The sequence below is a fragment of the Psammomys obesus genome, unplaced genomic scaffold, assembly GCF_907164565.1.
Source record: "Psammomys obesus unplaced genomic scaffold, mPsaObe1.curated_primary_1811, whole genome shotgun sequence".
Classification (NCBI taxonomy): Eukaryota; Metazoa; Chordata; class Mammalia; order Rodentia; family Muridae; genus Psammomys; species Psammomys obesus.
Genome location: NW_026596131.1, coordinates 5,384,151 through 5,407,572, shown reverse-complemented (window position 1 = coordinate 5,407,572; position 23,422 = coordinate 5,384,151). Strand labels below are relative to the sequence as shown.

The 23,422-nt window shown below is 47.9% G+C and overlaps 1 protein-coding gene across 2 annotated transcripts in view; it reads right to left on the bottom strand.

The window, feature by feature from the left end:
* Window positions 1–23,422, bottom strand: part of Arsg (arylsulfatase G) — a 126,079-nt gene that overhangs the window by 42,318 nt on the left and 60,339 nt on the right. For both annotated transcript variants that reach the window (XM_055592292.1, XM_055592291.1), the window contains exons 3-6: window positions 10,237–10,424; window positions 6,360–6,407; window positions 2,619–2,730; window positions 386–523 (exon numbers count right to left, since the gene is read on the bottom strand). In XM_055592292.1, coding sequence (XP_055448267.1) covers window positions 386–523; window positions 2,619–2,730; window positions 6,360–6,407; window positions 10,237–10,424 — 486 coding nt within the window. The remainder of the gene's footprint in view (window positions 1–385; window positions 524–2,618; window positions 2,731–6,359; window positions 6,408–10,236; window positions 10,425–23,422) is intronic.

Sequence of the window (23,422 nt, the reverse complement as noted above, 5' to 3'; positions counted from 1 at the left end):
GTTTTAGCCACCTTGGCAGCCATTTGTTATAACAGCAGCAGGGAACTCATACATCCTGCTAACAAAGGAATTTCACAAATATCCCAAGAGCACTGAATGCAGCAGCCAGGCCTCACCCTCAAGGAACTTGCACTCAAGTAGGAGAAGGAAAAATGCCTATGACCATGGTGCTGATCAAACAATAGTCAAAGGCCTCAGAAACATACTTGAGGACCTTCTAACCCAGGACCAGAGGATCCACCAGGACCATTTTCCAACGTTACTAGCCTATGGGAGACAGACATGCATACTTAGTGAACCATGAAATTCTGCCTCGGCCCTCACAAGTCGGGAGGACTTGGTGTGTGTGGAAGAGGGGCTAAGAGCAAGGTACTGTGCTCCTTACCTGGCCTGACCAATAAACTCCACCGCCTTTTCTGCATACTTCTGCGCAAGGCTGCTCAGGTTCACAGGCTGCTCCACGATGTTGAGGTTCTCATAGAGAGGAAGGGCCACGTCTGTGTAACAGTCCCTCCCGGGGTTCCTGGGTGCAAAACATAGAGAGGAGGGGACTCATTTTTACACCCTAAACAGTCACAGAAAGCTTTTGTAAAGTGACACACACAGAAAACATTTCATAGCTGGTCCCAGAGGACTCAGCAGGTCAGTTGCTTTTCTGTTCCCTTTGAATAGATGTTTGTGTTCCTTGGATGAGCCAGCCACCCTGTAAAACCTGGCGAGATGCTTATGAGCCTGGGGCATCATGGGAAGTCAGAAGGATACCAATTATTAGAAAAAAAAAAAATCCCGCTGTGGGTCCTGAGGCTGAAGTGACTCTGACAGACTCACACCTTCTCCCTGGCCACCATCTTGTCTGAGCTATCTTCACTCTCAGAGGTTTCCAACTGTCTAGCATGGGGGTACCTGTGCCCCTTACCGGGGATACCAGGAGGACAAAAGACAGCTTTCTGCCCTAGTCACCACCAAGAAGTGGGTGAAAAAAAACAAGAAGTGAGCAGTGTCGCTCATGTCCTTCCAAGGACAATTAGAGAAGAACTGGGGATAATTTGAAATGCTGCTATACCTACATGGGTACAATACCCTGTTGTAAAAGCTTAGGGGATGATGCCAAACTGGGTAAATCATTACCAAACACTTTTTTTTTTAAAGAAAAAGTTGAAGCTAAAGAGATGGCTCAGTGCCTGTAATCCCAGTACTCAGAGAAGCAGAGGCAGGTCAATCTCTAAGTCCGAGGTCAGCCTGGTCAACAAAGTGAGTCCAGGAAATTCAAGGCTACACAGAGAAACCCTGTCTCAAAAAAACAGAGAGAGAAAGAGAGAGAGAGAGAGAGAGAGAGAGAGAGAGAGCTCAGCAGTTAAGAACACTTACAGCTCTTGCAAAGGAGCCAAACACCCAAATGAAGTGGTTCAAAACCACCTGTAATTCCAGCTCCAGGGATCTGATGCCCTCTTCTGGCCTCTTTGGGTACCTGCTTTTACAGCACAAACCCACACACAGATGCACAGCTATATACATAAAAATAAATTAACTACCAAAGAAATTTAAAAAAAAAGTAGTTATGATGCTGGCTTGATTATTCCATATTTTTGTTGGAATGTTCAGCTTTTTATTGCCTTGATTAAGACTGAGGGAGGAGAGAAGGAGACATTGGCTGATGTACCCCATGCCGTGATACAGCCACAGGGAGACGCAGGTGTGACTCCTATGCCACACGGAGTTGTGTGAGAGAGGCAGCAAAGCTTGCCACAGCCCTTCACCGTGTCACCCGCCATCTTACCAAGTGAAGGCTTAGGAGGGAGTTCTGTGCTTCCCAGGTGTGAACCCAAGTGATGACACCCACAAGGCCGGTCCAACAACCATACACTAAGAAGCCAACGTGGAGGACATGGGTCCTGGACTTAAAGACTAAAACTGCAATTGGAATTCTTTTCTCCTGCCATTTCTGGTGTGATATAGGCAAGGCAGATTGGTCCTGTGTATTACAGGTAAGGGGGGCGTGTGCCAAGAATGTAGAACTTTTCACTAAACAGCCATCATTATATTAAGCATTGTGTTATTAATGGACCAGCTGACACATTCCCTAAGCAGTTCAGACACCTGTGGCCTTAGGAATAACCACCTCCACAGGCTCGAAGAGAGAGGAGCACGGAAACTGAGCTAATCTCTGACCTCAGGCATGCTTAGCACCTCTCTCTCCTTTTGTCTCTATCTCTCTCTTTCTCTCTGTCTCTGTCTCATTCTCTCTCCTTATGGCCCATGTCTGGACCAGGAAAGTAGCAAGTAGTCCAGGAACAAAGCCAGCAGGCAGGGGAGGAGGGAAGCTGTACCTGTGTGAGGCTTTGGCAGGCACTCCAGGCTCTCCCCAGGTGAGCTAAACAATCCTGAGATTTTGGAAAATTCCAACAGGAAAAAGAGTGCAGTTCCCATCTTTGCACTGGGACATAAGTAAAAACCCTTTTCCTGGACACGGTCTCTATCTTGTGTGATGCCTCAACTGTCCATATCTATCTCATTCATTTATTCTAGAAGAACCTTGGGTCTCCCATTCACTTTTTCTAGATGAACTCGGGTCTCCACTTTGCCTTAAAACCCGCAGCCAATGCCTCGGGCATTCTTACCTCCACTGGCCGTCACTCTGGGGGCACGCTGGACAAGGAGGGTAGTTGTAGCCGGGAGTGTCCGTGCAGCCCATATCGTGGCTATATGGGATCCCAAAGAAGTAATCAAAGCCTGGAAGAGGGGCAATCAGTTAGCACCCCCGCTTACTGCTTCTCAGCACGCCTGCCCTCTTACGCTCACAACAGAAAATTTAATTTCCCGTGATTTAATACTGCAGTGCTCTACAGTGTGTAATTAAAAGAGGATTTGATTAATATCCCTTTGAAGTATGCAAGGAAAAATCATTTCGCTGGGTTCTGGCTGTAAGACTAGCTTTGAGAAATGTCTTGTGATGAGAGTTAACCTAGATGGGGAGGAAGGTATCAAGAATTCCTGACTGCCTAACATCTTCCATGAAGTTACTGAACACATGTGGTAAGTACCTGGTAAAAAATAAATCAATCAATCCACTGCATACGCAGTGCTTCGGGAGATCAAACTCCTGCCTTCAAGAAGCTTTCTGTGTAGGGCCAGTGCGAGGGCTCAGGAAGGAAAGGTGCTTGCCGACAAGCCTAATGAGCAAGCCTAATGATGTGAGCTCCATCCCCAGAGCTATACGGGAGAAGGAGAGGACTGACTCCCAAAAGTTGCCCTCTGACCTCCATGTACACGCGCCACAGCACACACAAAATAAACACGTAACTGTTAATGAAAAAACAAGCTATGTGAAGCCACGAGAACTGGATGACTCAGGCGGGATGGTGTATGCCTATAATCCCAGCATGATGGAGGAGGAGGTTGGAAGATCCCAGGTTTGAGGCCAGAGGCAGAAGTTATTCCCAGATGCAGTGGGTAGAGTGGGGTTGAGACAGCAATCTCAGCATCTCATCAAGCTTCCTAAAGAATGAGTGTCTGTGCCAGGACTCCAAATGGTGAGAGGATGCAGGTTTGGGAGGTGGAATGGAATGGAGGAAGTAAGAATGTGAGTGTTGGGACCCAAATTCCTGACACTCTCCTTCAGCCTGTGTCTTCTACAACTTAAGCTCTTCACTGGGCCTGGTAAGCAAGGAGGGTTGCCTCTTCAGCCCCTGCCTGTGCCTCTTGCCTGCTCTATCTGCACATTTCCTATCCTAAAGCAGCTGCCTGCCATTTCTCAATGTGACTCATATCCTGGAACCCCAGTGGCTCTGCCTGGAATTGCCTGCTCTGTAACTCTTACCAATGAAGCTATACAGAAGCTGCCTGTTACGGTTTCCTATAAAACGCCCCGCTCCTCACCACTTCCTGCTAGCCCTTTCCTCTTTCTTTTTTCTTAGTCCAATCACAACTTTCAGACTCTCTGTCAGCATGAATGACAAGATCTCTCCCTTTGGCACTGCATTCCTTAGGTTGGAACATTAGACCCAAATTCGCCAGTTCGTGGTTTATGTCCCAGTTAGCTTTACCTATTAGCGTGACACAGCTTAGAGCGACCTGAGAAGGGGGAGATCTCAATTAAGAAACTGCCCAGATCAGATTAGCTTGTGGATATGTCAGTGGGCAACTGTCTTGTTTGTTCATTGATGTAGAAAGACCCAGCCCACTGTGGGCAGCACCATTCCCTAGGCAGGTTCCCTAGGCAGTTCCAGAGCTATATAAGAAAGCTAGCTAACCATAGGTCTGCAAGAGAGCCAACAAGCAGAATTCCTCTTTGTTTCTGCTTCAAATTCCTGCTTTGACTTCCTTTGATGTTTGAACAGTGATCTGGAAGTGTAAGCCGAATAAGCCCTTTTCTCCCTAAGTTCCTCTTGGTCATAGTGTTTGTCATAACTAGTATATATAGAATGGCTGGTAAGTGTTACTAGTGCTGAAGAAAACCTGATAACTCTATGTCAACCTTATTTGGACCAACAGATTTAAATACCTCATAGGTAAATGACAGAGCCCTGAACTGCGACAGAATTTGTTGTCAAGATGAGCAAGTACTTCAGGTTTCGTTGGCAAGAGGTCTCTATGAAGGCTTCTGAACTCTATCACTGTAACACAAAACACCCAAAGGCAATTCTCCAATAACACTAAATTTACAGAAACTCTTAGCATGCTGGATTTGGTCCACGCCGTATACCAACTTTTAGTTTAGACATGAGCTGCCCTCAAGCCCTGAGTTGGTGAGAAGCCTCACTGTCTACTGGAGCCTGGTCTCTGAAGTAGCCAAGAATGGCAGGTGGGGCATGGATGCATATGAGGAACGTGACTGTTTAACACGATCCATGCGGGTTTGTGAGAGAACACAGAGGTTTGTGGGAACCAGCATAGTCTACACGGGCAGGGTGCAAAACTCTGGAAAGGAAAGAAGTAGCAGCCAAGAAACCCCACAGCATCCAAGCAAGAAGGCTTCCAGGACTATTTGGTGCAAATACAGCAAATACTTAGGAGATCTCTTTCTTCTCACTTCCTAGTGTGGGGTCAGACTCTCAATCCCACCATGGACCTTTGATGTCTAAACAGAGCCAAGACTCAGTATGCCTCTCTGCCTGGCACTCCAGGAACAATGCTCAAGATGACAACAGTGGATGTAATCCAACCCAATGAGAAATCCAACTCAAGAGGCCTGGAAGGGAACACACAGGTCCTGGAGAGATTTTTTTTTTTTTTTTTTTTTTTTTGTTAGTGGACAGGCTCGGTGTTCATTTCCTCCACTGGCCATTTTTAAATGTCACAATTTCATCTTCTGCCCTCTGTGTTCCTTTAAAAGGATCCTTCAAGCACAATGCAGCCCTTTGCCACAGTCAGAGAGAGACACTTAGGAAAGGTGAGGGAGAAGTTTGCAAAATAGTCAGAGACACTAAAAGAAAAAAAAAAAAGGCCACCTATTTGTGTATAAAGTGTCAGGAGAAGACAGACAGACATCTACAGGGCCAAAGGCTGCATATGTTGACATGGTAAATTGCTTCTAAAGGACATTCGGCGGGTTCCCATAAGCAAAGGAAAAGGCTAGGGAAAGGACAGAGACACAAATTACAAGTTGGAAAAAAAACACATATTTTGAAAAATCTGACATTCAGAAAGTGCGTTGAATGGGTGATTATTTTCAGAGAATCCACTTTGACAGCCTAGCCTTGGTCTTCTTGTCCATGGCCAAGGGTGAGCAGTCTGAGGATACAAACATCTTCAAGAGGAAGCCAGGAGACAGCGTCCTCTATCAGGGTTCATGCGCCATCACCTTTTTCTACCTGTGCTGTCAGGATGTCATAGACTGCTCCCTAAGGTACCAGGAACTGGGAGACAGGAGGGAATGGATAGGTCCTCTCGGAGTCTCAATGTCATTGGTCCCCATAGGCACACAGGGAATGGCACTGTTAGGAGGTGTGGCCTTGCTGGAGGAGGTATGTCACTGTGGGGCAGGCTTTGAGGTCTCCTACGCTCAGGGCTAAATCTCTGAAACTGTAAGCCAGCCCCAGTGAAATGTTTTCCTTTTTCAGAGTTGCCATGGTCATGGTGTCTCTCCACAGCAATAAAACCCCAACTAGGACAGGTCCACAGTGGACTCGTCTTTGGACTGACAGACAACAAGTAGGGGACCAGGAAAAACGTTCTAGAAATAGCGATGTGAGGATGGGGCCACTGGTACTCCACATGTGCCTACATGACTTTTGAATCAGAGATGTCCTAACATAGAGTATTCCCAGGGATACAATGGCTTCAAATGCTCATAGTGTTCTACTACACAGAGAGCCTTATGTTCTGTTTCCCAAGGAACAAACTCCAAACAACAATCTTACCACGGAAATTGGGATGATAAGAGCCATGGTGCCCAAGATGCCATTTGCCTGTGGGAAAAGAGAGAGAAAGAGGCCTTCAGAGGGGTCTCTAAGAAAACACGCAGACCATCGGGGAAGCTGATCACACACTCCATTTCCATCAGCTTCACACATCAGTGAGGACAAAGAGAAGCTGCCAAGGCTGTGTGCTTGCCAAGTTTTGCTCTATGGGACCCACACAGATACCTCAGGGAGGTGGGAGGCCAGCAAGGACTGGCTGACTCAGGACTACATAAGTAAAGATGAGTTAGGGATGGCTCTTCTTCCCAGCAGCTCAGTGATGCTGCCCAGCTGAGCCTCTTCCTTGGGGAGCACGTGGCTTGTAGATGCCCTGTGGAGGATCCTGCAAACCCTGCCTGTTCTCAGAAATGCCTGGCCTCAGCATCTTCCTCTCTGGGTGACGTCATCAGCAGTTTGCAGAGAGGGGAGAGGCCACTTCCCCCCAGTAGCTCCAGCACTGAAACACCTGCCGGGCAGCAAATGAGAAAGTCAGCCACCCGCAGATCCTGCTCCATTCCTTCTGGGGGGATAATCGGGCGGTGTGGGGCAGAGCTCAGACAACGTGAGAACCTCTGATCTGCTCATTTACTGTGAGGACTGGGTCCCAGGAAACTGCTGCCAAGGCACGGGGGCCAGAGATACACAAGCAATCTGAAGATGCAAACTGTGGTGACCTTTGACACTTAAAGGAGGGAGGCTAGCAAGCAGACAGGGGCATGCCTAAGGAAACTATCTGATGTGGCCTTAATGAAACACAGTGTAAGACAGGGTTTTATATGGCGCTCAGGCTGGCCTTGGATTCAAGACCTCCTCTCTCAGCCCCTTGAGAGCTAGACTTACAGTCATATACCACCATGCCCAGCTCTGTTCTGTGGATCTGAAAAAGGTTTAAAGAAACAGGCATTCAGGAGACAGAAGCAAGTGGGTCTCCGGGAGTTCCAGGTCATCCTGGTCTATATTGTAAGTTCAAGGCCAGTCAGGATTGTATAGTGAGACCCTGTCCAAAAAAAAAAAAAAAAAAAAAAGAAAAGAAAAAAGAAATAAATGAGGTGTGGTAGCACATGTCTGTGATTTCAGCACCTAAAACACTGGGGCAGGAAGTTCAGAAGTTCAAGGCCAGATTAGGTTATATAAGACTCCAAAGCTAGGATACACAGAAAGTCTCTGTCTGAAAAAAGGGTGTATTATGATAAAATATAAAATAATATGAAAGGGAAAAGGGGATACCAAGGGATACCTACACATGTAGGTAAAAATTCATGAACACAGACGAAGATTTCAAGCATTGCTGAGCCCTGTAAACAGACCCCAGAGCCCTTTTGCAGGTTACATTCACAAGCACATGGATGCCCTTGTCTTCTTCAGGGCTTGCAAAAGGTGCAGTAGGGAGTAAGGGAAGGGATGGAAGCTATCCAGCTACCTGTGATCAGTTGCTTACTTGGTTTTCAAAGGTCAAAGGGAACCATAATATCAAGGCAGATGAAGAACCCATCCCCCTGCTTTGTATAAGGCTCTAGCATCCGGCAGTCCAGAGACCAAACTGGTCCTGGCTCAAGGGATAAATGGACGCATCTTATAGGTCTATCTAACAGGCAACCCCCAGGGGGAGCTTCATGTGCCCCCTGGGTCCTGATGTTGTCAGCATAATTGTACCGCAGGGAATGCGGGGAAAGGAGTATCTTAGGTCAGGCTACTGCTGCTGTGATGAAACACCGTAATGGAAAGCAACTTTGGAAAGGAAGAGTTTATTTGGCTCACACTTCCACATCACTGCTCATTACACAAGGAAGCCAGGAGAGAAACCCGAACAGGGCAGGAACCTGGAGGCAGGAGCTGACGCAGAGGCCATGGAGGGGTGCTGTTAATTGTCTTGCTCCTCATGGCTTGCTCAGCCTGCTTTCTTGTAGAACCCAGGACCACCAGCCAGGGACAGCACCAGCCACAATGGGCTGGGCCCTCTCCCATTAATCACTAATTAAGAAAATGCTCTACAGATGGATCTTATGGAGGCGTTTTCATAATTGAGATTCCCTCCTTTCAGATGACTCTAGCTTGTGCCAGCATTGGAAGTTAGAAAGAGAGAAGGATAATTCTTAGTTGGTCCCTTCATCCACTGTCTGGGGCGTCTCCTTCTGAGACTACGAATGTCACCCTCCACTTTGGATACCTATATAAAGACGCCATGCCTTTAAACTCAGCGGGGGAAGGAAACGCCAGAGATGTCAGCTCTTGGTCTTAGTAGAGCAGCATCCTCCAAGCTAACACAGAAAGCTCGAGAGAACAGCGTCTCCTCCCCAGGGCCTCGGTGTCACAGCCTGTTGGCACACCCCCCCTGCCATTTCACTATGGTGGAGAGACTCGGGAATCCCACTGGAACCAGCTCTTCAGGAGTAACTAAGAAGCCCAAGCAGCCTGAGGTGAGGAGGCTGTAGGAAACTGCTTCGTGGTCTCAGCATCTGCAAGGCAGACTGGCAGGGAGGGAGGCCCCAGCATCTGGAGAAGGCTGGGGTCAGGTCCTGCGCAGACAACACCTGTTCCAGGCTCAAGACACAGTTCTCTCACCCTACCATAGGAGAATAGTAATTCCTGTGTAAATGAATGTATCCTAGGGGCTAGAACGTAATGCATGCTGAGCAAAATATATACAAGATAAAGAAGCCTGGAATTCCAGCACTCTAACGTTGCAAACAGGACTGTATGTTGGGGCCAGCCTTGGGGTACATAGTAAGACGGTATTTCAAAAACAGGGTTAGGGAGACAGTTGGTAGAGTGCTTGCCTAGCATACGTGAAGCCTTGGATTCTATTCCCGGGACCACTTAAATCCAGGCATGGTGGCACATGCCTAAAATTCCAGCACTCAGGAGGTGGCGTCAGGAGAATCAGAAGTTCATTCCTCAGCTGTAGAATGAGTTTGAGGCCATCTTGGTACACATTAAAAAGAGAGAGAGAGAGAGAGAGAGAGAGAGAGAGAGAGGAAGAAGGGAAGAAAGCAAGAAAAGGAAGGAGGAAGGGGTGCAAAGAAGTGGCTGAACATTGAGAAATCAACCGCTGCTTTTCTATCCTATATTCATATCCTCATGTATGCCTCTAACAGAATTTTGCAGTGGGACAGGGTTGGGTAGGGCGAGGCAGGGCGGTGTGGGGATAGGGCATGACAGGGCAGGGCAGGGTGGGGGTTGCTTGCTTATAGTAACGGTACCCAATGCACTGTGCATTCTAGGCTGGCACTTCATCACTGATGCACTTCTGGCCCAGAGCCATCAGCTTGTTCAAGATGGCCACGCCCAGGGCTATGTCAACTATTATAATCCTGTCCCGAGTTTCTCAGACTTTTTTGACACCCAGTAGCCACGTCCCCCAATTCTAGACACTAAGATTTAAGCCCAGGTCTTGGGAAGGAAGGATACTTAAACAGAAGATTTGGTTTCTTGACAGCAGTGCATGGGTGCATGAGGATGCTACCCAGTCTCTTCTCTCCTTCCTGGAACCTAGTGATAATGAAGGATCCTGAAGCTGAGGCATTGCAGCCACAGGCTCATGAGCAAAAGCCATCATGCTCAGGAGAGCAGAAGGGAGTCTGGAAAAGCTCCCAAAGGTGTCTTAGGGATAATCTGACCTAATGGAGGCAATCACTTACCACAAAGCTTATTATCATGGGAGAAAAGAGCTACACACGTTTTTGGCCTCAGGTTGGGTCTTTCCAGTTACTTAAAGCCAGCTGAAAGCATTCTTACCACCGTACCCAGAAAGAGACCAACAAAGACACAGATGTAGCGGAAGAGGCAGCAGCCGTGGAGAGACTCTGAGGTCTTGAAGCAACTGCTCAGGGTGCATTACCTATCATGGCAGTGACATAACCAGCCTGTCGGAGCACCTCAGCCAAGGTGGTCTCGTTGAGAGGAAGCCCCCCGACAGAGGTGACAGCAAAGTTGTGCGTGACTCCGTTCCGTAGACCCAGCCGGCCAGTAAGCAGGGAAGCGCGGGACGGGGAGCAGGTGGAAGCAGCTGCGTGGAAGTCTGCAAACCTGTGGAGAAAGGTAACCGGATCAGGGCCTGGCCAGCTACAGGAAGTCAGATGAAGGGGTGGGGGGGGGGCATCCAGCAATCTAGAATGACAGCCCTGAGAGGAACTTTAAAGATCACCCAGTGGTGTGCAAGGAAAAGGAAGCCTGGAAAGGAAGGTAGGCTGAGGTTGAACTCAGACTGACAGGGCCAGTCCTCTCTACTTATAGATTCCATATGTGAAAGTCACTCACGTTGGTGAGTGCTTGAATCCCAAATCAGTATTTGAGCTGGTTTAGAGTCATCCATGGCTAGAAATGGACACGCAGGAGAGATGACTCAGTGACTGAAAGTACAGACTGCTCTTTCAGAGGGCCAGAGTTCAGTTCCCAGCTCCCACGACGTGCAGCCTGTAATTCCAGCCCCAGGAGGTCAACACTCTCTCTGGCTTCCATGAGCAATTGTCCTCATGTGTAAATACTACCACACAGATGAACATGCACAGAATACGGAATAAAAAAAAAAAAAAAAAAAAAAAGCTGCTTCTTCTTCAGGAAGACACCGAATGGCAGGATTTGACACAGGGGTGAGGGTGGTCCTGAGGACCTGGGGGCGCAGGATTGAGAGGCCTTGGCAGCAGCTTCTGTGAAAGATTTGGCAGCATTTTTTTAAGGGCCATGACCAAGGCCGTGGGTCCATCAAGGTAAAACTGAAGTCAAAGAGTGACTGCCTGAAGTTCCTGGAGGAACTTCCCTGCCCATTAAGGAATCTGAGATTGCTGACTTTTTCCTGGGTGCATCCCTAAGGGATGATCATGTTGGTCTTGGTGATAGGTGCTCCAAGGAGGTAGCCATTGCCACCCAACGAGCCATCTTGGCTATCTTGTTCCTATGAAGAGAGGTACTAGGAGAACAAGATTGGCAAGCCCTACACTGTTCCATGCAAGGTCACAGGCCGCTGTGGCTCTGCGTTGGTGCCTCTCATCCCTGTCCCCAGAGGCACTGGCATGGTCTCTGCTCCTGTTGACCAAGAAGCTACTGATGATGGCCGGTATTGACAACCGCTACACGTCAGCCAGGGGCTGCATTGCCACGCTGGGCAACTTTGCCATGGCCACCTGTGATGCCATCTCCAAGAGCTGCAGCTACCCGATCCCCGACCTCTGGAAAGAGACTGTGTCCACCAAGTCTTATCAGGAATTCACTGGCCATCTCGTGAAAACCCACACCAGAGTCTCTGTTCAGAGGACCCTGGCTCCAGCTGTGGCACCCACGGGAAAACCCAGCATAACAACACACGTCTATAATCCCAGTGCTGAGGAGGTGGAGGCGAGAGGATTCCGAGCTGGAGGCCAGCCTTGCAGACTTTCTGAAGAAGTGAACTCCAGGTCTGGTAAGAGACCCTGTTTCAAAAAAATAAGTTGGGGGCCATACTGATAGGCCAGTAGGTAAATGTGCTTGCCTCCGGGCCTGAGGATCTGAGTTCAGTCCTCAAGGCCCACGCTGGCGGGAGGACAGCGGTGACTCGTCGAAGCTGTCCTCTGACCTCCACATGCTCACTGTGGCACAGGCGTGCCCCCACCACAACAAATGTAATAAAATGTAATAAAAAATGTAATAAAAAGTTTTTCTTTTGGTAAGGTAGACACCTGACATCCATGTATGGCCGCCACATGCACACACGGCTGCACACACATATGAACACACACCCTTGCTGAGGTCAGAGAAAATGATTCTCTGCCGCCCTGTTTCAGCTCTGAGGCTGTTAGTAAGTGCCCTTTGACCTCCCTATTGAGCACCACGGCTTTTGCTTGTCTAATGACATTTTTGGAGCTGATTTCAGTGTGTGCCACGGCCCCCTGACTGAAGTGCCAAGTGCTGCCTAGAATTCGTGCACCGGAGAAAGCTGTGGTGTACCTTACAGAGGACATGTGCCCGTTCAACAGGCCGCTCCAGGAGTGAGTTAGAGCGCAGTTGGCTGAGAGCAACGTTAATGACTCAGAAGTATGTATTAAACAAACAAGGTGTCTTTAAACAGAATCACACATAAAACAAGATTATGGATTGACTGCCTGATAAAAATGTTGCATCCAGCGGCTCGAAGGAATGTAACTCTGTATTTCCAGTCAGAATAAGGCTGTGGTGTCTGCAGTTTGCAGTGACCGTGCATCATGTAACAACTGCTAACAGCAAGAACTGCCTGGCTCTGTTACATATTACTGTGTACGTGTGTCTACATAGATACCACCAGGGAATATAAAAGAATTCTAGGGCAAGACAGTGGCTCAGTGGGAAAGGTGCACACCACCAAGCCTGATGACTTGAGTTCTATTCCGGGGATTCGCCTGGTAGAAAAGAGGACCGACTCCGACAAGTTATTCTCTGACCTTTGCACGCGGTGTGGCAGGCATATACTGCCATCCCCAACATGTATACAAAATAAATAATATGTACCATGAACATGTTTTTAAAAAAATTCTAGGTACCCCCACACACACTGAAAGAACACGCAACCTGGTTAGAAAGACAAGACTAGGGGCTGGAGAGATGGTTCAGCAGTTAAGAAGCACTGTTGTTCTTTCAGTGGACTGGATTCTGGTGCCCAGAGCCCACACGGTGGTTCACAACCATCTGTAACTCCAGTGCCAGGAGATCCAGTGCCCTCTTCTGGCCGCTAAAGGCACCAAGCACACACATGGAACACATACATGCGGGCAGGCAAAATGCTCATATACATACAATAAACACATATAAAAAGAACCTTAAGAGAGCAGAAGTGGGGTAGCTTAAGGATCAGGAGCAATAGTGGATGAGAGTATCAAACCGACAACAGAGACAAAGGAATGGCGAAGAGAGTGTTTTAGAACTGATAGCAGGAAAGGACTTAGTAAAGATCCAAGCTTAGCGAAAGGTACCATGGAATGGGCAGGACACAGACTAGAATCTAACAGATGAAGCTGTCTGGGACACTTTGAAAATCACAGGGGCAGGCATGGTGTGTAGGAACAATTCGGTAGCACTTAGGGCCAATTAGGAGACATTCCTCTGGGTACATCTGGGAGGACATTTTCAGGGCTGCTTAACTGAGCAGGGAAGGCCCAGCCTGGATCTGGGTGCCACCATCCCATGAGCTGGGGTCCGTGACTGAATTCACCATGCCCTGCCTCCTGCCTGCGAACACAGCATGGCCAGCTCCTCATGCTCCTTCCACCGTGCCTGCCCCGCCATGTTGGAGTGTGCCCTAAAACTGTGAGACGAAAGAGATCCTTCCTCGCCTACACTGGATGGTTTTGTAACTGATACAAAAGGTAAGCCAAAACTAGCATTAAGAATAAAATACACAAAGTTCCTCAAAAGGGGCAGGAGAAATAGCCTGTGGTAGAGGGCTGGGAACAAGATCCTTGGGGATATGTTGTTCTATGGATTGATTTCTGTACCATGTAGATGCCTGATCCGGGCAAAACGCAAAGGGAAACCAAACAGACCCTAGAGGAAGAAACAGAACAGGAGCAAATGAGACTTACTGTACAACAAATTTCAAATTAGAACACCCAGAGGAAAGAATCCTTTCAGGTGACATTGGCACATGGTGTTCTGGCTGTCCATCCCAATGGGATTTTTTTTTTTTTTTCAAAAATCCCAAGCACATCAACTGAAAAGTATATTGTAAGGAAAGCTTAAACCTTACACAGTGGCTATATTATTGGTGGAAGTGTCAGTACTGGGATTTGTGAGACAATTTCACGTGTATGAGAGAGTAATGTAAATAAGTAATTATATTAATGTGCCTAACAGGGAGCCAGAGCTTTGCTGTCAGAAAATGTAAGAGCTATAAGATGTTTTTTTTTTTTTTTTAAAAAAGCCAGTAACATAAAAATTACTGACAGCGTAATGACAGGGTTGGGGATACAGCTCAGTGGTAGGATTTTTGTTGAGCATGCGTGAGGCTCTGGGTTCCATCTCAGCACCACAAGAAAAGCGAAAGAAATAAAATGTCATTATGATTTCATAATTGAAAAGAATATATTTCCTAGCTACTAACTGAAAGACAGGAGTATCGCCTTCCTCCCCCTCCCCCCACAAAAACGAACATGTCTGCATTCAGTCCTTGTTTTCAACACTAACCTATCTTAAAAGGAATCATATCTCTTTGGAGAAATACCTAGCTCCAGATTTGAGATAATTTGAGCATCAGAAGAATAAATACATGCTGGGAGTAGGGGACACGTGGTTCATTGTTACAGTGCTAGCCTAGCATGGGCAGTGCCCTGGGTTGGATATCCATCAACACACATGCACACACACACACACACACACACACACAAACTCAAACACACACATAGACAAACAGACACTAAGTCATTTTTCACTAGAAAAGAACATGAAGCCAGTTCCACGACCTAAAAATTTAAATTAGAGGAAAATCATTAAGCACATGCCCTGACCTCAGGACTGACCCACAGCCTCTGCTAGGCAACCAGGGAGGGCTTGCAACAACTGACTCACACCAAAAGCTCAGCAGTAGCCTTGGGAAATGACCGTGCCTGCAACTTCCTGAACAATAACTGGCCAGTGGACATGGGTGGTCATACTGCCACCCTCTGTCACCCTCAGGTCATTTATAAATTGGACCAAACTGGCAATTAGCTCCTTATAAAGGGATTAGACTTAGTGTCACAAATCATTTGCCGGTGACCTTTTATGCCTCCTGATGGGATGAAATATGAAGTGTATAAAAGCAAGGAGCCTTTGCCAGAAACAACCTGAATCTAATCAAACTTCTGCAGCTAATTTCCAGGTTACAGGAAATCCAGCTGCGAGGACAGCAGACTCAACTGTGCCTCTAGGATGATCTCAAACAAATCAGTGTTTTTGGATGACAGGTACAGGTGCTCCAAAGAGCCAGGGGAAAAAAACTGGGATGGGGGGGGGGGGGGGGTAGGCGACAGTCCACACCAAAGGAAACCAGAAAAAGACAAAAGCAAGTGTAAAATGATCTCACTTTAAACAGACTTAACAGCACATTCGAGGGACAGCTGAGGAAATCTTAATGTGAGGTAGATTTTAAATATTAGGGGATTATTGGCCCATGTAATGATGGCACTGTGGACATACAGAGGAGCGTTTTTTAAGACGTACTTATTGAAGGCGTAGCAGTGGTTTGCTTGTATGTGTGTCTGTATGGACACCACTTTTGTGCAGTGCCTGCAGAAGCCAGAAGGCAACATTAGATCCCCCGGAACTGGAGCTCCAGACAGTTGGGAGTCACCATTTGGATGCTAGGAACCCAAGCTGGGTCCTTTGCAAGAATAACGGGCAGGCGGTCTTAACCCACAAGCCATCTCTCCAACCACAACATTCTTATCTAAAAAGACATACTGTACTATTTGCCATGAGGGGGCACGTTTCCATCCTTCAAAGGTTCAGAGAAAGAATGTATCTACAGGTAGGGCTGTGATTATAAACAAAACAGCAAAATGCTCGGGTGGCTCAGTATTTTGGCATTTATTTTATTCTTCTTTGGATTTTATGTGTTTAAATTTAAGTTTTTTAACGTATAGAGATTTGAGTCTAGAATGACCATGGTTGCGACAGAGGGTTAGTGGGGGCCCTGCTGGAGGGAGGGAGAAATGGCCTCAAGAATGTTGTCATCTCCAGGCCTTCTGGTGTCCAGTTTGTGGCGACCCCAGCAACCCAGCCTGGAAGGGACACTGAGACTGAGTGACTTGTGGGGCTGGCCCGATACAGAAGCTAAAATGAGACACTGAAACATCTTGAGATAGGAACTAAGGAGATGACTCAATTGGGAGTGTTTGCAGCACCCACATAAAAGCTGGGTGTGGTGGCCACAACAGTATCCCCAGTGCTATCCAAAAACAAACAAACAAACAAACAAACAAAAAAGACCAGGAGGTCCTGAGGGCTCATTGGCCAGCCCAGCCAAACCAGCCGTCGTCCCCAGGGTCAGTGATGGACTCTGTCTTAAAAACCGAAACATAGAGCCATAAGGGAATGACATAGACCTTTGGCTTCCCACAAACACATGCGTGAGTGTGTGCAACTACACACATAGGTACACATCTGTATGCAGCAAGCACACTCACACAAGTGAAAAAAGAAGCAAGATATTTGTGGCTGGGCATCACTTATGCAGCCTCTCTCTGGCTGCCAGGACTCCCAAGTAAGCTAACCCCTGTCTCGGAGGTGTCCCCGTGGAGATGCCATCCTTGGACAAGCTAAAGCAAACAGGACTCCCCACCCCTGCCCTCACCATGATTCTCACATCTGGAGAGGCAGTGACCCAGGAGGGCAAATGAGATCTTTGTACCAACAGTGTGGACTCCTTCCTTTGCCAGTTTCTTTTTATTTTTCCTTTATTTATTGCCTTTCTTTATTGTATTTTTATGTATTTATTTTGCATTCAGGATGGAACACGGACATCCTACGATGTGTGGAAGTCACAAGCAATCCTTGCCTTCTGCCTTGTAGGTCTCAGGATTGAAGTTGAGTCATCAGGCTCGGTGACAGGCAACTCCACTCACCAAGCCATCTGACCAGCCCATTATATCCTTAATTTAAAAAAAAAAAAATTACATTCACGGCTAGAAGTCACAAAGCCAGGCATCTTTAAAATCATAAACACTGGAAACTGGAGAGGTGGCTCCGAGGGTACAGGTGTGCTGTTCTTCCAGCCATCCCCAGTTCCAGGGGACCTGACACCTTCCTCTGGCCCCTACAGTCAATGTACGTGTACAGGTAACACAGATGTACATGCAGCAAAACACCCATACACATAAAAACACACAAACATAACTGTCATTGCGGTCCTCAGAAATCTTTCACTAGGAAGAACTCAATAAATACGAACAGATGTTCACGGAGCCCTATTTTCAATAACCAAGCATGAGACTAGCTCAAAGGTCATTCTGTATGTAAACAGATAGCTTTCCAAATGTGCTATGTCTATTTAGTGAAATATTACTCGGCAATTAAAAGGGACCAGAAATTTTGTTGTTGTTGTTTTTTAATAGCAGTATGATGTCCCTTAAAAACATTACAAATATGATGGCACATGCTCCTGACCTCAGCACTCAGAAGACAAGACAACAGGATCACCAGTTCAAGGCCAGCCTGGGCTACACGATGAAACTGTCTCAAAAACAAAAACAAGAACAAAGACACCTGAGTCGTGTGTTTCTATGAACTATGCAGAGTATATAAATTCAGGGAGTTGTAGAAAGGCTGGCAGATGCTAGGAGCTTGCCAGGGTGGGGGATGGGTGTGGGCTTTTCTTTTGGAGTGATGGTGGTTAATGGTTACCTGCACTAAATGTCACTGGGTTCTAACAGTTTCAAATGGCCAGTTTGTGAAGTGTAAATAGCTTTTTGTATTAAAAAAAAAAAATCCTACAGACTAAGAGAAAAATACCCAGAAAGCCATTCAGGAGGGATCGAGGTTCCTACCAGTCCGGATGTCAAGTCTCTCTGACAAAGTTACTTGCCTGTAACTACAGGGGTCACTTCTTTCTTTCTGTTACTTGGGGAAGGCTGTGATCAGCAAAGAAAGGGACCCAGCCCCACGTGTTGTGATTTGAACCTAGAATGTCCCCCATAGGCTCGTGTTTCCAGAAGATGTCTCCAACTTGTGAGGCTGTCGTGAGGGATGTGGAGATGGTGGGGCAGTGGTTCTCAACCTGTGGGTCACCACCCCTCTGTCAAATGTTTAGCTCCAAAAACATTTATACTGTGATTCGCAACAGCAGCAAAGTTCCACCTATGAAGTAGCAACAAAGATAATTTTACAGTTGGGGTTCATTACAACACGAGAAACTATATCTATTAAAGGGTCACAGCTTTAGGAAAGTTGAGAAGCATTCTTTAGACCTTGGTCCTCACTGCCACAGGAGGCAGATCTCCAGGAGTGAGCCCTGGAATTCCTTGTTCCAGACTGTCCTGAGCTTCCTGGTCAGCCAGGACGTGAACAGTCCAGCCTCAAGCTCCCACTGCCACCAACAGAGCCCCTTCCAGACACTGTGCCTTCCTGCTGTGGCGGAACTGTCCCCTTTGAAACTGTGGGCCTAAATAAACTTGTAAGTTTACTTTTAAACGATTTTTAAAAAGACAGAAAAGTAAGCGGTGTGGCATACCTACACGGAACTGGCTCCCCATCCTCCAGGCAGTTACACATCTTTTGACATAGTCCTAACAGCACACCATATTTCTTTGCCTTTCTACTTTGGGCACATTGAAGATGGCCACAAATTCTTTGGCACATCTCCCTTTGGGAGGTGGAATTTATGTCCCCCCGCCCTTGAATCTGGGGCAGGTTGGTGGTTGGTTTTTGACAGATGGGATAACATGGAAGCAATACTACCAGTTTCTGGGCTCTGGGCTTACAAGACTGGCAGTTTCCACTTTCCCTCTTGAAACTCTCAATGAGCCACCACATAAAAAGTCAGGGCATCATTAGACCACCATGCTGGAAAAGCTGTCTGTAGATGCTCTGGCCAGTGACCTAGCTGAGGTCATCACCACGGAGAGAGCAGCCCTTTGAACAAAGCCATCCCTAGACCTCCATCCTGACCACCTGCTTGCTGAATTGCACCCGGCGACCTTCACCAACACACTGTGAGTGTAACAGATGCCCCGCGAAGAGGGCCCTGAGCTACAACAAAATGGCTGCTGTCTGAAGCTCAGTACATGAGGGGAGGTGGAGGCAGTTGGTTATTTGGCATTTCACAGCAAGGCAATGTCTAGCTCTCTTACCTCATAGTATTTGGAGACCTATTGGGAATGACCAGAATGGGAGCTACAAAATGCATGCTAATTGGACAATACCAGCACCCTTCACTACACAGACCCAGGCCTCAGTCCCAGAAGACAGGTTAACTCCAAAACAAATGAAAGGAATGAAGGGAGGGAGGGATGGAGGGAGGGAGGAAAGGAAGGAAGGGAAGAAAGGAGGGAGGAAGGGAGAGAAAGAAAAAGAAAAGGAGAGACAGACTTTCACTGTATAGCTCAGGCTGGCCCCAATCCCAATACCCTGTCTCCCCCTCCTGAATCCTGGGATTATAGGCTCATGCCACAACAGCTGGCCCTGAAATTATATGTGTGTGTGGTGTTCATGTATGTGCATGTTTGTGTGTGTGTATGTTGGTATGTAGGTCTGCTCCTGAAAGCATTCAAGCACACGTGTGTGCAGGCCAAAGGACAATTTCAGGTGTTGTCCTGCAAGAGTGACCCACCGTGTTTTTGAGACTAGTTCTCTCATCCCCCTGGAACTGGCAGAGTAGACCAGACTAGCCAGCAAGCGCCATTGATCTTCGCATTTCTGCCTCCCCGGGACTGGGATTAGGAGCGTGGATTGCCACCACACTTGTTTTGTTTTTAAAGACAGGTTCTAGAGATAAAACTCACACACATTGTCAGCTCAGCTTTATTACCTCCCTGGCCTGAAACCATTTTTATTAAAGTGACAAACGGCAAAAAAGAACATTCTCAGGGAGGGAGGCCTCAGGCCTGCCGGTCAGGAAGCGAGCTCCGGTCCTGAAGCTCTGCTCTTGGCAGCAGGCCACAGGACACCCCCTATGGTGCCTCCCTGTGACAGAATGAGGACAGGGATGGTGCCTGCGCCTGTGCACGCTGCCAGGTTTGCCCAGAACTGGGGTGAGGCTCTCCCTCCGGATCTTCCAGGAGATCCTGGTTCACAGCTAAGGAACTCCACCCTGCCAGCACTTCCCTTCTGTCCCCTCAGTGCCCTGGGGGCTCAGGAAAATGTACTTATGGCCTTCCTTCCCCCAGTAACCAGGTGCCTGGAATGCCATGGCAAGCATGGGTTTATTCCAAACACTTTCAGCAGCCCCAAACATATTGAGATCAAAGGACTCGACTCCCGAGGGAAGCCATCCACGGCTCACAACTTTACTTCTCAACCACAGCTCTGCACCTATACACACGTCCTCCTTCCTTTCCTCTTGAGACTGAAGCACAGGGTCCTCATGATTATTATCATAAACCCTCACCTCGCATGCTTACCAAACACTCATTATAACCCCAGGCACGTCACACTCATTAAGCCATCAGCATCTGTTGCCTTTGGATTTATTCTGTCCTGAATATGCAGTTCTGGATGGAACGGCCCAAGCTTACTAGTGTTGTCTCTACACCTCACACAGCAGGTTCTGCTGCACAATACACAGTGCCCCAGGGGGCGGGGGAGAAGGAGAAGCAGAGCCCCACTAACATGACACGGCAAGGAAGATAACCCAAAAGGCCTAACTGTAGGCCTCTGTGAACCTGCCTACAAACTCAGGGCCGCCTTCAGCAGCCAGAGCTGATGAAATCCCAGTCAGCCCCCAGCCCTCTGGGCTTCCCAGAGCCAGAGAGAAATGGCTGTTGCTCCATGAAGCTCCAGAGGGTTCTCCCACAGGACCTGAGACTGTTTCCTTTGCCGTCCTCTGCAAGAATGCCTGGTTCTTTTTGAGATGTCCCCCCTCCCTAATGCCTCTTACTCCTCTCCAATCTTCCCTATCTCAGTAGACAATACCACCTCTCATCCAGCTGCTCAAGTCAAAGCATTATCTGAACCTGACACACCTGAAACCCAGACTCAGGAGGCAAAGGAAGGAGGATCCTAGTTCAAGAGTAGTGTGGGCTACACAGTGAGTTCTAAGACAAGCCTGAGCTTCATAGAGACCATATCTCAAAACAAAGCAACGACAAAACCATAACCTCTCCCTCCCTCTCCCCATTCCTTCTCCCAGCATGCCCTATCAATCCCACTTCCAAACTGTCTTAGTTTCTCTCTCTCTCACTGCCATAAACAAGGCAACCAACAGCAACTTAGGGAGGAAAGGGTTTATTTCATCTTAGGACTCCCAGGTCGCAATCCATCACCAGCAAACGTCAGCACAGGAGCTCAAGGAAGAAACCTCGGAGGCAGAAGCTGAAGCAGAAACCACAGGGGAACATTACCTCCAGGCTTGCTCCCCGGGTCCTGCTGAGCTTGCTCTCCAGGACTACCTGCCCGGGGACAGCACAGCCAATAGTACACTGGGACCTGCCATGTCAATTATTAATCAAGAAAATGCCCCCACGGACTTGCCTACAGCCCAGTCAGGAGGCATTTTCTCCCTCTTCCAGATGGCCCTAACTAACCAGCACACAAATCTAGCCCTGTGTCTCCATTTGTCTGCAAATGGGCCTCTGTCCCCCAAGGCCCCCATGTGAGAGCCACACACACTGTGGTCTGGCATTGAGTTCACAGCAGGCCCCGCCCTGCTCCCTCACTTCTGATTCTTGCCTCTAGTCTCCCCACTTCCACCCATTCCATTTTTTTGCCTTTTTTTTTTCTTTTGAGACAGAGTTTCTCGGTGTAGCACTGGCTATCCTGGAACTAATTCTGTAGAGCAGGCTGGAATCGAACTCAGATATCTGCCTGCCTCTGCCTCCCGAGTGCTAGGACTAAAGGCCTGTGCCACCACCACCCGTCGCTCTGTTTCTAAGGGGTAGCTACAGTAATGTTGAAAAGCATTTAGCAGCCAACAGTAGTCCCTGGCTGGAAAGCCTCTATTTGGGCATTTTTGTTTTGTAATAAAAATAAATTCTAAAGTAACTGCCATGGTCCGCAGGCCCTCTATCAGACCTTCCCAACCAGGAAGCTGGACACACAGGTACATGTGGGCTAGACGTTTCCTGAGATGATATTTCTGTCAGCCTCTGGGCTAGCCAGGTAGGGTCCGGAGCCACTGGAAGTGCCAAGGTTGTGTCCTGTACTCAAGGGAGCACAGTCCCCTTTGACAGAGAGAGCTGCTGGGGATAGACGGGAAGCTTCAGGAAAGAAGCCCCTTCCTTCAGGGAAGAAGCCTTCCCATCAGAGATGCTACATTCTGGCTTGGAGCGATGGCTGACTTGGTAAAGTGCTTACCATGCATGCACGAAGACCTGAATTCTAGCCCCCAGACCCATGTTTTCTTAAAAAAAGAAGATGCTTAACCCTGGCATTCTCCTTCCAAAATCCCAAGGCAACCTCTTTTCCAATCAACCAGGCTGGAAGCAGAGGCATTACCTTCAAGTCTACGCATCATTCTTTTTTCTAATCTTATTTTATTCTCTTTTTTGAGACAGGGACTCGCTGCGTAGGGTGTCAGCGCTGTGTCAGGGTCTGCAGTCTCAGTGCTGGGGAAGTAGAGGCGGGGCTTTCTGGCCAGCCAGGACAGCCAAATGATGAGTTCCAGATTCAGGGTGAGGGACCTTGTCACGAACAGCAAGGCGGAGGGGCCAGAGAGGTGGCTCGGCGATTTAAAGCACTCCTTGCTCTTGCAGAGGACCCAAGTCCTACTCCCAGCAGGCACATAGTGACTCACAACCATCCATCCCTCCAGTTCCAGGAAATCCAACACCCTCTTCTCACCTCCTCGGGTACCAAGCACACACAGGGCGCATGGACGTGCATGCAGGTAAAACAATCAGACACATAAAATAAATAAATCTTTGAAATAAAAAAAAAATAAGGTGGAGAGGAGCTGAGGACTACCCCTGCCCCTAAATGCGCAGGTACATATATATACGCACATACATTTGCATACACACATGAACACACACAGGGATGTTCCTTCAAGTGTAAAGACACTAGCAGATAACAGAGTAAAATGAGCCCCGATGTGAGGGGTGTAAAGAAGGCGAAACAGGAGGCTGAGGTAAAGCACTGACAAACACGGTGCAGACCAGAGTCTGCCGACCTGAGGCTAGACAGGGAAGTGGCTCTCAAAGTCCCTCTTGGCCTGGAAACTGAGTGTGATTGGATCTCCCTCACCAGTTTACTTGAGATTCGATGAGATGAAGAGCACACGACGAAATTAGCAGGGCATCAGGCACACAGCGGGCTTTCAACACTCAGTTGATAACACTAGTCAAATGGGGGGAAGGAGAGGAGGCATGAACAGGGCATGTGTGAGCTTTGGAGAACACAGCATGGAAGGCCTTGTGCTCACAGATCTCCAGAGAAAAACCAGGACTGTCTTT